The 13,324-nt window shown below is 34.9% G+C and overlaps 1 protein-coding gene across 1 annotated transcript in view; it reads left to right on the forward strand.

Moving 5' to 3' along the window:
• The first annotated feature begins 7,287 nt into the window (after nucleotides 1-7,287).
• The window catches only part of LOC110785216 (uncharacterized), a 28,714-nt gene continuing 22,677 nt past the window's right edge, over nucleotides 7,288-13,324 (forward strand). The window contains exons 1-6 of the mRNA XM_021989655.2: nucleotides 7,288-7,512; nucleotides 7,642-7,818; nucleotides 8,528-8,707; nucleotides 9,489-9,897; nucleotides 11,782-11,900; nucleotides 12,034-12,111. Of these exons, the coding sequence (XP_021845347.1) occupies nucleotides 7,393-7,512; nucleotides 7,642-7,818; nucleotides 8,528-8,707; nucleotides 9,489-9,897; nucleotides 11,782-11,900; nucleotides 12,034-12,111 (1,083 nt within the window). The 5' untranslated portion in view covers nucleotides 7,288-7,392. The remainder of the gene's footprint in view (nucleotides 7,513-7,641; nucleotides 7,819-8,527; nucleotides 8,708-9,488; nucleotides 9,898-11,781; nucleotides 11,901-12,033; nucleotides 12,112-13,324) is intronic.

Raw genomic sequence — 13,324 nt, forward strand, 5'->3', positions numbered from 1 at the left:
TGTGTTGTTTCGTATCATTGGACCTTTTGCTCTATGCCTCTAGAACTTTTGCAGAGCTTAATGATGTTTTTTATTATTATTATATGGAAATTAAGGGTATTCAAGAACTTAATTTTTTTGATTTTAATGCAAAGCTATTTAGCTTGAATTTACATTGACTTGTTAACATTTAAATGATTGAATTTGAAGCTGACTATATATTGGTGATCATGACTTAACAGGTTCCGGAAGTGGTTGGAAATGTCACACGAGACAACAAGAAGATGAGAATCATGCAAAGGCACATTCAATTGCCTATTATGAACGATGAAAAACATTTAAGCTACGAAAATCAGTTAAATGAGGAGGCGAGTTTTGAGTACTATTGGTCGTTAATATCATCCCGTCTTGATTTTTATGTCTTTTTTTCTGACATGCTTGGAGTAGTGTCTCCCTCTCTTTTATGTTGCAGGTGACAAAACAACACAACCGGGTGAAATTGTCTGAATAACACAACTTTGCCGAATAACACAACTGTAGGAGGTGGCCTGTTAGTCATTGAGTGTATTTTTGGCCAATTCATAGCAAGGGTACATCCCTTTGAAATAAATAAATGTCCTCACTATTTATTTATTGTGAATAGTGATGATATTTTTTCATTGAAGTAGATTCAATTCACAACAAGGAATCAAGGATATTTATTTGGTGCATCCTTTTGAGGAACAACCTGAAATAGTACACTACTTATAGCACTATGACAGGATTTGTCATGATGTAGGATAAGAGCTCCAAGGATTTGGCACCAAAGCAATAGGCTTGTTACATTGTTTTTGGCTCATAGAATAGTAGCTGATTGTAAAAGGTCATACGAGGTAACAATAAAAAAGACTAGGGATGTAACAAAAAAAATTGATCCAATGTTGCGCAAAAATTGTAATTTACGCAGATGGATTCAACCTAACATATTCACATAGATAGTGATGAATTACGTAATCCTTATCTAATTGTTATATTTTTTTTGCTAAGTTTATTTTCCCGGTTTTTCCCTTCTCATCGCTTTTCTTATTTACTAATGTGATTTTACCGATTTATTTCAATATCACTAGTGGCTAAAAGTTTGTAATGTCATGTACAACAAAATGTATTTATCTCAAAAGAATTGATGACCTATAAGGTAGCTAGTATTATTATAATATGCATTTGACAACTTGAGAACAGAGATATCAAATGAGATAGAGAGAAGAACACATCTTACATGTATTATTTTCAAAAAAAATGGTGATATGAACATTTAGCTCACCTATTTAAGTTAAGATTTGAAGATTCAGGCAATTTTTAGAGAATCAGTTATCAAGAAACTCCCTGCTGCTACATTTGAGAAGCTACCCAACAATATTGGATTAGTTGAACTAGAAGATATCAAATAATGTATTCATCAGGGACAGAGTGTAATACCCCGAATATTTAAAACTCGATTAATTATGCTTAATTATTTTTATTTAGCTTAAATTCGTTTTAAATCCAAATTTTTTAACTTTATTTTGATTAACGAAGTTTAACTTTTAACTTTTAATATCGTTACATGATTTATTATTTTTCAGATTTTATAATTTAATTTCATATTTACGAGCTTAAGCTACCTTTTAAATTTATATTACATTTCGTAATATATAAAAGATTTGAATAATTTCAAAAATATTCTTATTAAACGACAAATTTTATGTGAAAACTAAATTTATTTTATCAGCACTTGTTATTTTGGAAATTGATTTTACTCAAGGTCATTTTTCCATTTTCGTTTGATGTCCAAAAATAGCAATAAGAATTTCTGAAAATTATCCAATTTTTCATATTTACCAAAATACCCTCTTGCACTCATTAAATAAAACCAAAACCAAGTCAACTCTTTGTTCTCTTCTTCTCTAGCGTGAGCCTCAAGCATTTGACAACCATGTAATTTGCCACCTATCTCACCTATTAGCTCTAGCCTTGCTGATTCACTCCCCTAAAACTCCTAGCTTTCATTACTCATCACCTCCTTTTTCCTATTTTCTTACATTTGTCATCTAAAATTCTTACAAATTGGGTCATCAATTACGTAGATTATTGTTCAATGCCATTGCTATATATCTCCTTGATTTATTCAGAATCTGCAAAATAAAACAACAATCCATTTCAATTATTCACCATTAAAAACCATGGAGCTTTCACCATTTTAATTTCCTTGGTTTCAGTTTCGAGCCACCACAACCACCACCGGCAGTAACTGCCGCCACCAAAAACCACCGCAAACACCACCATTATCTTCCAACCAACCAGCCTCACCGCCCGACTGCCGTAGTCGACCACCACCGCCACAAATTCCACCCTTTTCCTTCGACCAAACCGGCCCGCAGAGCCGCCCCCCCTGCCTCCCTCGTCTTTCCCTCTCGCTGCTCCACCGTCGCACAACCACCACCATCACCGTCGCTTTATTTCGCCACAGTGCCTCCCAGGCGTCAGCCTCCACCTCCGTTCCCCTCCCCCCCTTCCTCTTCGTCCGTTTCCCTCCTCCCTCGTGCCCTGCCCTCCTTTGTTCTTGTTCGAAATTCCCAGGAAACAAGTTCCAAATTGGAACTGTTTCTTTTATTTCCCATACCAAGCCCTAAATTGCTGGCCCAAATATGTCAAAGTGAGTTTACATTTCCATTTCCATTTCGTTAATTCATGAAATTAAATAACATTTCATGTAAATTGATTTATGAAATGTGTATATATATATTTTGATTGAAATTTCGTTTAATAATATTTTCAAGAATTTATAAACATTTATATTTTTATTAAATTCATCATTTCAAAATCCACTATCTATAAAATTATTATTTATAAAATATTGGTTTTAAAGTATTTATCGTTTTAGTAACTAATTCAATAATTCAATTTGACCTTTTGAAAGAGTTCGGGCTCGGAGCTCAGGACGAACGAACCAAGGAAAAAGGCTTAGCCAATCATGGAATTGAGGTAACGGTTATTGCTAGTACCCGAAATCCCTTCGAAATGTATTTATGTACAAATGATGTTATGAATGATTGATGTTTTATGATGTTGTTTTATGATTTGCGGGATTACAAGTATGATTTGATTGAATTGTTTATGATAATGCAGCTTTATCAAAAGTATTGATTTAATGAAATATTCCTGAAAGTAATGATTTTATGAAGCAACGAGATTTAACGGTTTTATTGAACCACCCTGAATGAATGAGATTTTCCTGATTAATGTTCTATTAAAATAAATGAAAACATGATAAATGAAAGTGTAAGAACTGGTCAAGTTCCCCTGATATGGAGCACAGGCTCCCCCTGATAAGAAGTACTGGCTTCCCTTGATATGGAACCAAGGTTCCCCCTGATAAGAAGCACTGGCTTCCCCTGATATGGAACCAAGGTTCCCCCTGATAAGAAGCACTGGCTTCCCCTGATAAGAAGCATTGGCTTCCCCTGTTATGGAGCAGCTCCCCTTGTTATAAAGCACTGGCTTCCCCTGTTCGTAGGAGACGTCCTACCATGTTTTCCTGTAAAGTCCTGACGACCAGAATAATACTGTTAAAAGGAAAAATATTAATGAAATGATGTTCCTGAAATAATGTTCCTGAAATGATATTCGTGAAATAAAATGAATTGAAATGATGTTTCCAAAATGATGCTTCTGAAATGATGATTTATTAAATGTTTTACTATATTCTATTCTCCTTGTTTATTAAATAAAATGAGTTGAAATGATGTTACGATGCTAGGGTAACTCGTTACTGAGTCTTCGGCTCACCGTTTTGTTTTCCGGTTTAGGTACTGCTGGGGACCACAGAAACGAGTAGTGGCGAGAATTTCACTATTACAACGTTCACCTAAGTTAATGTTAAGTTGTAAAGTTTAAGTAAAGATTCTTGATTAAGTATGTACTTTTATTAAGGAATTAAAAAGGATTATTATGTTAATTTTGGAGTTTAATAGCTTATGATAGATGGTTGCCTTGTAATTCCCAAGAGGGAGTTACGGCAGTAATGTCCCGACCGAATTAGGTTAATTCTGCTGCCAATTATGCTTTAATACTTGAATTAGAGGTCGGGGCGTTACACAGAGATACTATTTTCCCCTTAACCAAGGTTTTGTCCCACTGAGTTTTCCTGGTAAGGTTTTTAATAAGACAACATCTGTAGCGTATTATGAAAAATGGTGTGCCTTTTTTTTTCCTTCACTAGGTTTTTATCCCACAAGGTTTTCCTAGTAAGTTTTGAATGGGGCATATCTTCAATAATGGTCATCCAAGGAGAGTGTTATGAAATGTTATATGGATGCCCTTTATATTCAGGAATATTTAAGATCTTAGGGTTTTTATTTTCCAATTGTTCATGGAATAAGATACACATTTGTTCTCTCCCAATTTCTTTTCTCTTTTTTCTGTATTTCACAACATTAATTACTCCTTCCGTCCCGGAATACTCGTACCGCTTTCCTTATAAAGTCGTCCCGGAATACTTGCACTGCACCATTTCTATGAATGACTTATTTTTCTATTTTTATATTGTTTCTCTCACTTACCTAAGGTCCCACTTGTATTCCTAACAACTAAATAAACATTAAAAAAATCACCCCCACCCCTACCACCCTCAAAAATTTGTCACATTTCACACTAACCATATTAAAAAAATACCTAATATCAACTATTACCTAATTAAATAATAAGTCAATTAAATTATCTTAAACTACGTGCCGGTCAAACCGGTGAGAGTATTCCGGGACGGGGGGAGTACTTTTTCCCCCTTTTTTAATAATTTTTTTCTTCTTAGTTTTAATATTTGGTGATTTTAGTAAATATTTTTTAAATTGTTTCCCTTTTATATTGTATTATAAAATGTTTTGTGTTTAATTTATTTTTATTTTTCTAATTTTAATAAAGGGTAAATTAATCACTATTTACGCTACCTCATCTCTTAGGCGTTCCTTATATAACAGAGATAATGGGGATAAATATTGGATAAATAACGAAAAGTTGTAAAAAGAAATACTCCCTCCGTCCCTTAATACTCGCCACGATTTGGCTGACACAAAGTTTTTAGGCAATTTAACTGACTTATTAATTTATTAGGTGGTAGTTGATAATGTGATATTTTTTTTTAATATAGTTAGTGGGAAATGTGTAAAACCTTTTTGAGGAGAGAGTGGAGATTGAATTTTTTAATGTTTTTTTTTAGAAAGTAGGAATATAAATGGGTCTTTGATTAAGCGAGAGAAATATAATATACATATATAAAGGAGGCATATTTGCTGAAAGATTAGAGCGCCACCTAGGATTACTAATGGTTTCGGCCAATGAAAAATAAGATTTCTAATTTCTTTTTGAATTAAAAAAATCAAGTGCCACATAGATAATTAATTAGGTGCCATGTAAATATTTTAATTAATTAATTATTAATATATACAACTCCATCGAAAATCAAACACTCTAATAAGTAAAAAATAATCAATTGCCACGTGGATAATTAATTAGATGCCACGTAAATATTTTAATTAATTAATTAATTAATTAATTAATTACTAATATATACAACTCCATCTAAAATCAAACACTCTAATAATTAAAAAATAAATCTAAAATAAAATTCATCCAAAATCAAACAATAATCTAAAATAAAATAAATTAAATTCAATTTAAAATCAAACATTAATCCAATACTAGAGCGCCAGGTAGCAGAGGCGGAGATAGGGGGGGGGGGTGGGGGCGGCCGCCCCCCAACAATTTTAAAAATTCCTAATATATAGTAATAAATACTAAAATATATCACTAAATACTACTTGTCTCAATGGTTCTTTCTACTTTAATAAGTCATTTATACTCCATGATCTAGGGTTCAAATCCTTATACCATATTTTTTTTTTTAGTTTTATTTTTTTTCCTCGCCCCCCCTTATTTTGAGTTTCATTTTTTTTCTCGCCCCCCAACGTTGAATTCCTGGCTCCGCCACTGCCAGGTAGAAAAATCTAATGGTTTTGGCCAATGAAAAATAAGATATCAAAATTAATTTTGAATTAAAAAAGTCGAGTGCCACGCAAAGAAATGATTAAGTGTCATGCAGATATTTTTTATTAATTAATTATTAATATTACGCATATACAATTTCATCCAAAAACAAACACTCATAATAAAAAAAAATCTAAAATAAAATTCAATGCAAAATCAAAAACTAATATAATCTAATATATAAAAGTGGTATATACATAGGATTTTTATTTAAACATAACAATTTAATAGAATACGTGCATCGTACGGGCTAAAATCTAGTAATATAATATTAGTAAAACTATTCCAATTATAAAAACGGAGAGAGTATTAAGAGAAGAAAAGTCGGACGAGTATTAAGGGACGAGAGAGTGAGGGGGCGTTTGGTTGGGGGTATTCATCAAAGGGAAAGCGAATTAACTTGTATGATTCCTTTTCTTGTTGTTTGGTAAGCCTCTTTTGTCATTCCCTTTACTCATTTTCCTTTTTGACTTACCCCAAAAGTCCTCTACATTGAAACCCTACCCCCCAAGGTATTTCCAATCCCTTTCCTCCCACACCACCCAAAACCGTTGACCACCATTGACCACCATTATAACAACATCACCACCACCTGAACGACCTTCACCGTCGGCCCACCCCACCTAACCCCACCCACCACCCCACCTTCTCCTTCGCAACCCCGCCACCTTCGTCTCCCTCCACCACGTAACCAACCCTCACCACCACACAACCACCCTTGTCACATTATAGATCACCCAAAATTTCACCTAACACCACCAAAACTCCACCCTAGCCACCAACCGCCACAAATCGGCCACCAAAGAAACCCTACCTAGCTTCGGTGGCGCACAACGAGGGAGAAGAAGGTCGCGCGTAGGTGAGGGGGAAGAAGGTCGCGCGAAGGTGAGGGGGAAGACGTTGCTAGGGTGGAGAAGGTGAGGGAGAAGCCGGCGAGGGTGAAGCCGTGGAGACGGCGAGGGAGAAGCCGACGAGGGAGATGTCATTGCTAGGGTGAAAAAGGTCGTCGGCGGCTGCTGCAAGGGTGGAGCTCTTATGAGAGTAGGAAATACGGAGTATTGAACAAAGTATCACCAAACAACATTTTAAATCAAAGGGATTCATTCCCATTCTCTTTCTTTCCCTTTGTTGATTCCATTCCGTTTACCTCGTGCAAATCAAACGCCCCTGAGTATTTAAAAAACAAAAAAAACTCGATGCGGAGGGCAACTGACATTCAAGAACGGTAAATTTACCTGGCAAAATAGGCAACGTTCGAGACTGTTGCGTAAAGCTGTAAACCCTTAAACCCTCCTTTTTCCTCGTCCCCGTCTCCCTCTTCCTTCTCTTCGCTGCCTCCAAACCAAAACCTCAAAAATGATTAACGGCGGAAAAAGCTTCGTCTCCACGCCGCCGGCGTTCTCCAACGACGGAAAACGCCTCCTAGTTTGTTCCGGCAATACCGTCTCTGTCTTCAGCACCTCCACCAGCATGCAGGTATCTCTCCCCTCTTTCTCTCTCCTCATACTCAGTTTTCGCCCAAGTACTCTCTACGAAGTATTCGTATTCATATTCTTATGATTAATTTGAGAATTCTGTTCTTGTTGTATCTCATTTTTCACATAGATAACTGAGTTGGATGGTCATAAAGCACTTGTTACGTCTGTTGTGGTGGTTCCCAGCTCAAGTAAGCTTCTGTGCCACTGTTGGACTTCTTCCCTCGACGGAACTATTCGCTACTGGGATTTCGCGTTGTCCGAATTGATGAAGACTGTCAATATTCGTCTCCCCATTTTTTCAATGGTATAAAATAGTTAGCAATTCAATGTTTTTTTGGTTATTTGATTGGAATTTCCTTTAATACAACGTTTTTCGGATGTGATGGGTATTCAATATGTGATTTTTATTTGCTTCCTAATCCTAAGTGATTACGGTAGTGGATTTTGGGAAATTGATTTTTGTGTCCTATTAGTAGGATTTGTTATAAAACTAGTAATTTCTTTTCAGTTTTGCTATATACTTTATCGGATGTATCTTTTAAGTGCACAATTACAGTTGCGTCAAAATGATAGGCTAAAATTATGTTTAGTTAAGTGATACTGATTGGTAATCAAGGGGCATAGTTACTGATTGTTAGGGGCATATATTTGCAATGCTTATCACATAATCTCTTTTTTTGGATGAAGATAATATGGCATTGTGGTTAGATCATTTGAAAATGGTGTTGCAATGGCTTTGTAGTTCTGTTTTTTTTATCGATGAGATGCAAGTATAGTATCCACAAGCTTTTATGGAGAGTCTCGCTTTAGCTATGCTATTTAAGTGTATAGTTTAAGGCTTATGATTTTATGAATCTTGTTGCCATTTCCACACATGAAAGAGGTATGAAATGGAGATGTTGTCTTTTGAGGTTTATATGGAACTATTAATGGTGATTCTTCCTTGTCCGGCCTTATATATTCTATGATTTATATGATAATCTTTATTAAGTGTTCTCTTCTTACTATTCCAGGTGATCCCTAAATTTCCGTCACAGCAAGACGATGGGGGTGGTAAACCAACTGATGTGTTTGCTTATATATCCGTAGAAGATGCAAGTGATCCTGGTGAAAAAACGAAACATTTGCTTGGGAAAATTAGAAAGTGCAACTTAACTACATCTAAGCTGGCTGCTGCAGTGATATTAAAAGAGGTTTGTTCTGCTAAATCCTCTAATGCTCAATTTTTATGCATTTCTGACCCCTATTATGAAGTATAAATTCTCATTGGAATGCAGTCCACAATGCCTTTCATTTTGTTCTACTTTTTAAAAAATCCCTCTTACTGCAACTTACACCTTTAAGTCATGTACTCGTATTTTGTATAAGAAGGCTGTTTTCTCCATTTTGGGGTTTGAGTAATTATTTGAGCATCTGGTTAAGCTTCTAAATGTAGAATACATGGATCATATATTGCTAAAAACCAGGAGAAATATAGGGTGTTTAACACAACATTGTGCTGTTAGATGGAGACGCGTTGTTTGGTTTTTGTAGCAGAACAATGTACCATAGCATGCTTCTGCAGGAGTTCAGGCGTGGTTATTACTTTTGATGATCCCGGCGAGCAGCGTTGTTTTAATTTGTTATCTTATGTTTAGGTTATTTTGTTTTTTTTATCACCTTTAAGAAAACACAATTTGTTTTTTATCACCTTATAAAAACATATTTTGTTTTTTACCACCTTCAATAAAATAAATTGTTTTTTTGCTACCAAATAACGTTTTCCGTCACAAAAATGTGTTAATTTGTGTAGTTGTAGAGTAATGTAAAAAGTTACTTGGTGGCAAAAACATTTTTTTTAAGGTGGTAGAAAGCAATAAAAATTAACTATGGTGGTAAAAACCAAATTGTGTTTTTTAAAAGGTGGTATAAAACAAAATTTCCTACTTTTATGAGGCATCTTTAGAATAGTAACATATTTAAATTTTTCCGCAGACTGCTCGGCCTGAGTTTATTACTTGTAGTCCCTCCGGAGAATTCTTTGGCATCATTATCAAACGCTCACTTTATATTTGGAAAGTTCAAGCTGATGAAAGTGAGCGCGCTTTAGTAAAGAAGATGAAATTACACCATACAAAGAACTTTACGACCTTTGCTTTTCACCCGAATGACAACATTATTGCTACTGGTGATGTAAGTGGGAGGATTTGTGTCTGGAGGGGATTCGGTATTAGAACATTTTTCAAAGGCAATGACCAGGCTAATGCAAACCTGATGAAGATTGAAGATGAAAGAGCTGGGGTTAGAGGAGATAATGATGTTGAAGCATGCTCTACATGGCATTGGCACTCATCTGAAGTGAAGTTTCTTGCTTTTTCTACTGATGGAGCCAATTTGTACTCAGGTACAAGCCAGTTCGACTGGATTGTTTATACTCATTTCTTAATCATCTGTTTAATTTTTTGTTATTGGTTCAAGGTGGTCCAAACTAAGCTTACATGGAAATCTTAAATTGTGTAAAATTGGTCAATCTCATGCATGTTATCTTTGTCTTGTTTATCCTCTTGTTCTTCTTTATGCATATGTTCTAGGTCTTTTGCATCTAATTGTTGTATATGGAACTATGTTTCTAAAGTATTGAAATTGTGATATCACTAGATACTAGTTTCATTGATGATTGCGGGGAAAGAATTACTTAACTTACTAATCTCTCTATGTTAGAAAACTAGGCCAAGTTTGACCTTTTTAGCAAAACTTAACCATGCATTAGTATTGTTATATATTTGTAAGCTGTATAAATGGAGGATCTTATGTATGATGACGGTAAAAGTGGCAATTTTTTTTGTTACATATATTTTGATGAGTTCTAATGGAGTCAAAAATTCGTTGCTTTTTGGCTTTTGGTTGTAAGTGACTAAATTAACACGTCACATTAAACCACTTGCATTTTTATGTATTGTGAAACTGTACGACCTATGAATTGTTCATTGTCAAGTTAAAAATCAGTTGGGAACAATTTCTCCATTACAAGAGTAAGGTTGTGTGCATGTGACTCCCTTCACCCCAACCTTGGCAAAACCATATTTAGAGAATTGGAGGTATTAGGGTATGTTGTCGTTCTTGATGTTTGCTTAGCTTAATATATTTTTGTAACAAAATTACGGCCAAACTTCATAAAGAAATACAGCCTTTCATTTTGTAATAGTTTACCTTATTTCCTTTGGTGAACACCTTTATTGTTTTTTGGTGAAAAATCCTGACTGATTCCTTTTGGCCCATTAAATTAATTCTATGCTAATTAAAAGGTGCTGAATGTGGGGTTTTCCAAGGTATAACATCTGTTTGCAAAATTGCATTGGGAAAACGAATCAATTATGATAAGACAGTGCCGTATGGCGGTTTTGTTAACAAAAATTGTGATTTAAGCGGTTTTCTTGAAAAGAAGATTAAGGTGGTTTTTATTCACCAGATTTTGAAGGTGGTTGCTGTAGATTACTCTTAAATATATAATCAAGTATTATGCTTTTTGGTTCCTTGCTTTCACTTTGAAGGATTTGTCTGCTGTTGTTTGCACCTGATATGTGACCCATATGAGCAGGGGTTGGTAAATCTAATTAATTTGTTTGCTTCCATGTTTCTGCCTGATTGCTTTGTTTGATGCTGTTGAATGACCAGTTTAATCTTGGTAATGCCTTGTTTAATGTTTCTTTTTATTTAATGTCATTCTTTGTCTTTTATTCTTATATCTTTTGTTGCTAACTTGAAATAAAGATATTATAATTTGAAAGCAGCAACCTTTCTTAAGAAGCTATTCCAGAATTTAGTTTTGGAAACACATTAAGATATAAATCCTTTTTTCTTATATAAAAAAGCTGTCTTGTTGTGGATGAAACTATAGAAATAAACTGAGTCCAATTGGACGTGAATATATCGCAAGGAGTTGTGAAGACCTCTTTCCCATCCGATAGGCAATAACACTTTTTATTTATTTATTTTTATTGTGACTTCGTTGTATTTTTGTAAGTTTACTTTCCTTTGTTCCAAGAAAAGATTTGGATTTTATGTGTTGTTGATGGAAATCTTTTAGAATTGCCACTGAGATTTTTGTTATCATGATTATCACACTTTATCTCCATTTCACATATACTGACTTGTCAAGATTGTCATTGTTACGTTCTTTTTTATGTACTTTGTCTGTTATGTGGTTTCTAATCTTTGGTCATGCATAACCTGAATGTCAGCCAGCATTATGACTTTAAATAATAATTTTCTGATTGATAATGACCAGGGGGAAATGAAGGAGTTCTTGTCCAGTGGCAGCTGGACACTGGGAAGCGGAAGTTTCTACCACGAATTGGTTCTCCCCTTCTATATTTTGTGCATTCTCCAGACCCGACGCTCTCTGCGGTAAGTAAACTTTGATGCTGACTGCTTCTATTATTAAAAGAAAATAACGCATTTATGTGCGTGTGTTTTCTGTTGTTTTTCCCCTGGTTGAACTCTACTTGTATTCCCTAGCTTATGAAAAGAAGGACTTCAGATGTCTTGTGCAGATAATCAGATTCACTTTTTGAAGATGCCATCATTTGAAATTCTGAAGCCCATAGCGGGAATCAAGGTTGGTGCTGCTTGATCATATCTTTGTTGTGTGTGCGTGTGTGTGTGCGCGCAAGTTTATGCGTAATTTTCATATTTGTGGGTATACAATCAGAATGCCTGTGAGTGGAATATTCTTTGTTTCTGCAGTGTCAAAAATATGCAAGCTGAAATAATACGAGATACATTTCCTATTGTGAATGTAAACTTTAGAGGATAATTGACTCTAAGCAACACAAAAAAAGAGTTCTTGATATTTCTCACATATGTCATAGGTTTAAATAAGTGCTGGAACTGCATGCATTTAAATCAAGACCGTTTCAGTTTATCTTCCATAAAAAGACATTCTGTAACGTGTATTTTAAAATCACACCACGAGACCTGTTAATCTGTTATAGACCTTTACTTACCCGCATCAGCCGTTATCGTTTGTCATTAAGGCCATTATGCCATAGTAATACTACTGAACTGATATATAAGAGATTCGCATAGTCATGTTTTTGTGTTTTTAATTGTTTAGAATCTCTAATTTCTCATAAACTAAGAAATATTTCAAAAAAGGTAGGTGTTCTACTATAATATCAAATATAAGCCCCGAAACTCTCAAGTTAAATGAATAATGTGAAAGTTTCTAATTCGTCTATTCGTGCCATGAACACATGATGAATAAAAAAGCACAATGTACCCTTGTCACCCTGTGAGATGCCTTTTCGGCTATCACAAAATTACGACCTCTAACGCAATCGTAACCATGTCCTAGAATTCTATTTCTGGAAGCCAGGGAAAGAAGTGTCCAGAAGGGGATCTAAGCATGAAACATTGTGTTCACTGGAGAATATATGCGTAAGCTAGAGTTTGTTTTGAAATGAAAGAGTGGGAAGTGTTAGTGCCTTCTGGGGGTTGTCTCTCAACACGGCGATTTTATGCTACAGAGTGGATGTCTGTCTATACATGCGAAGTGTTGGGTTTGTTCAATGTTGTAATGGTTTGACTCTGAATGTCTGGACATTTTTTGATAGTATATAAATATAATCTCTTCTAACCTGTAAACTTTGCGTATGTGCTAGAGCCTTCTGTTGGGATATGGTGTAATGGTGTGAGACCTTTTGGTGCTTCATTGCAGTGTTAATTAATCTGCGTTTAATTTGGTTGTAAACGTGTATGTATTGACTTATATGCATCTTGTTTCATTTTCTTGATGTTGAGTTTGCTTGTCTGATTGACTATACTCTCCT

The sequence above is a fragment of the Spinacia oleracea genome, chromosome 2 (genome assembly GCF_020520425.1).
Source record: "Spinacia oleracea cultivar Varoflay chromosome 2, BTI_SOV_V1, whole genome shotgun sequence".
NCBI lineage: Eukaryota > Viridiplantae > Streptophyta > Magnoliopsida > Caryophyllales > Amaranthaceae > Spinacia > Spinacia oleracea.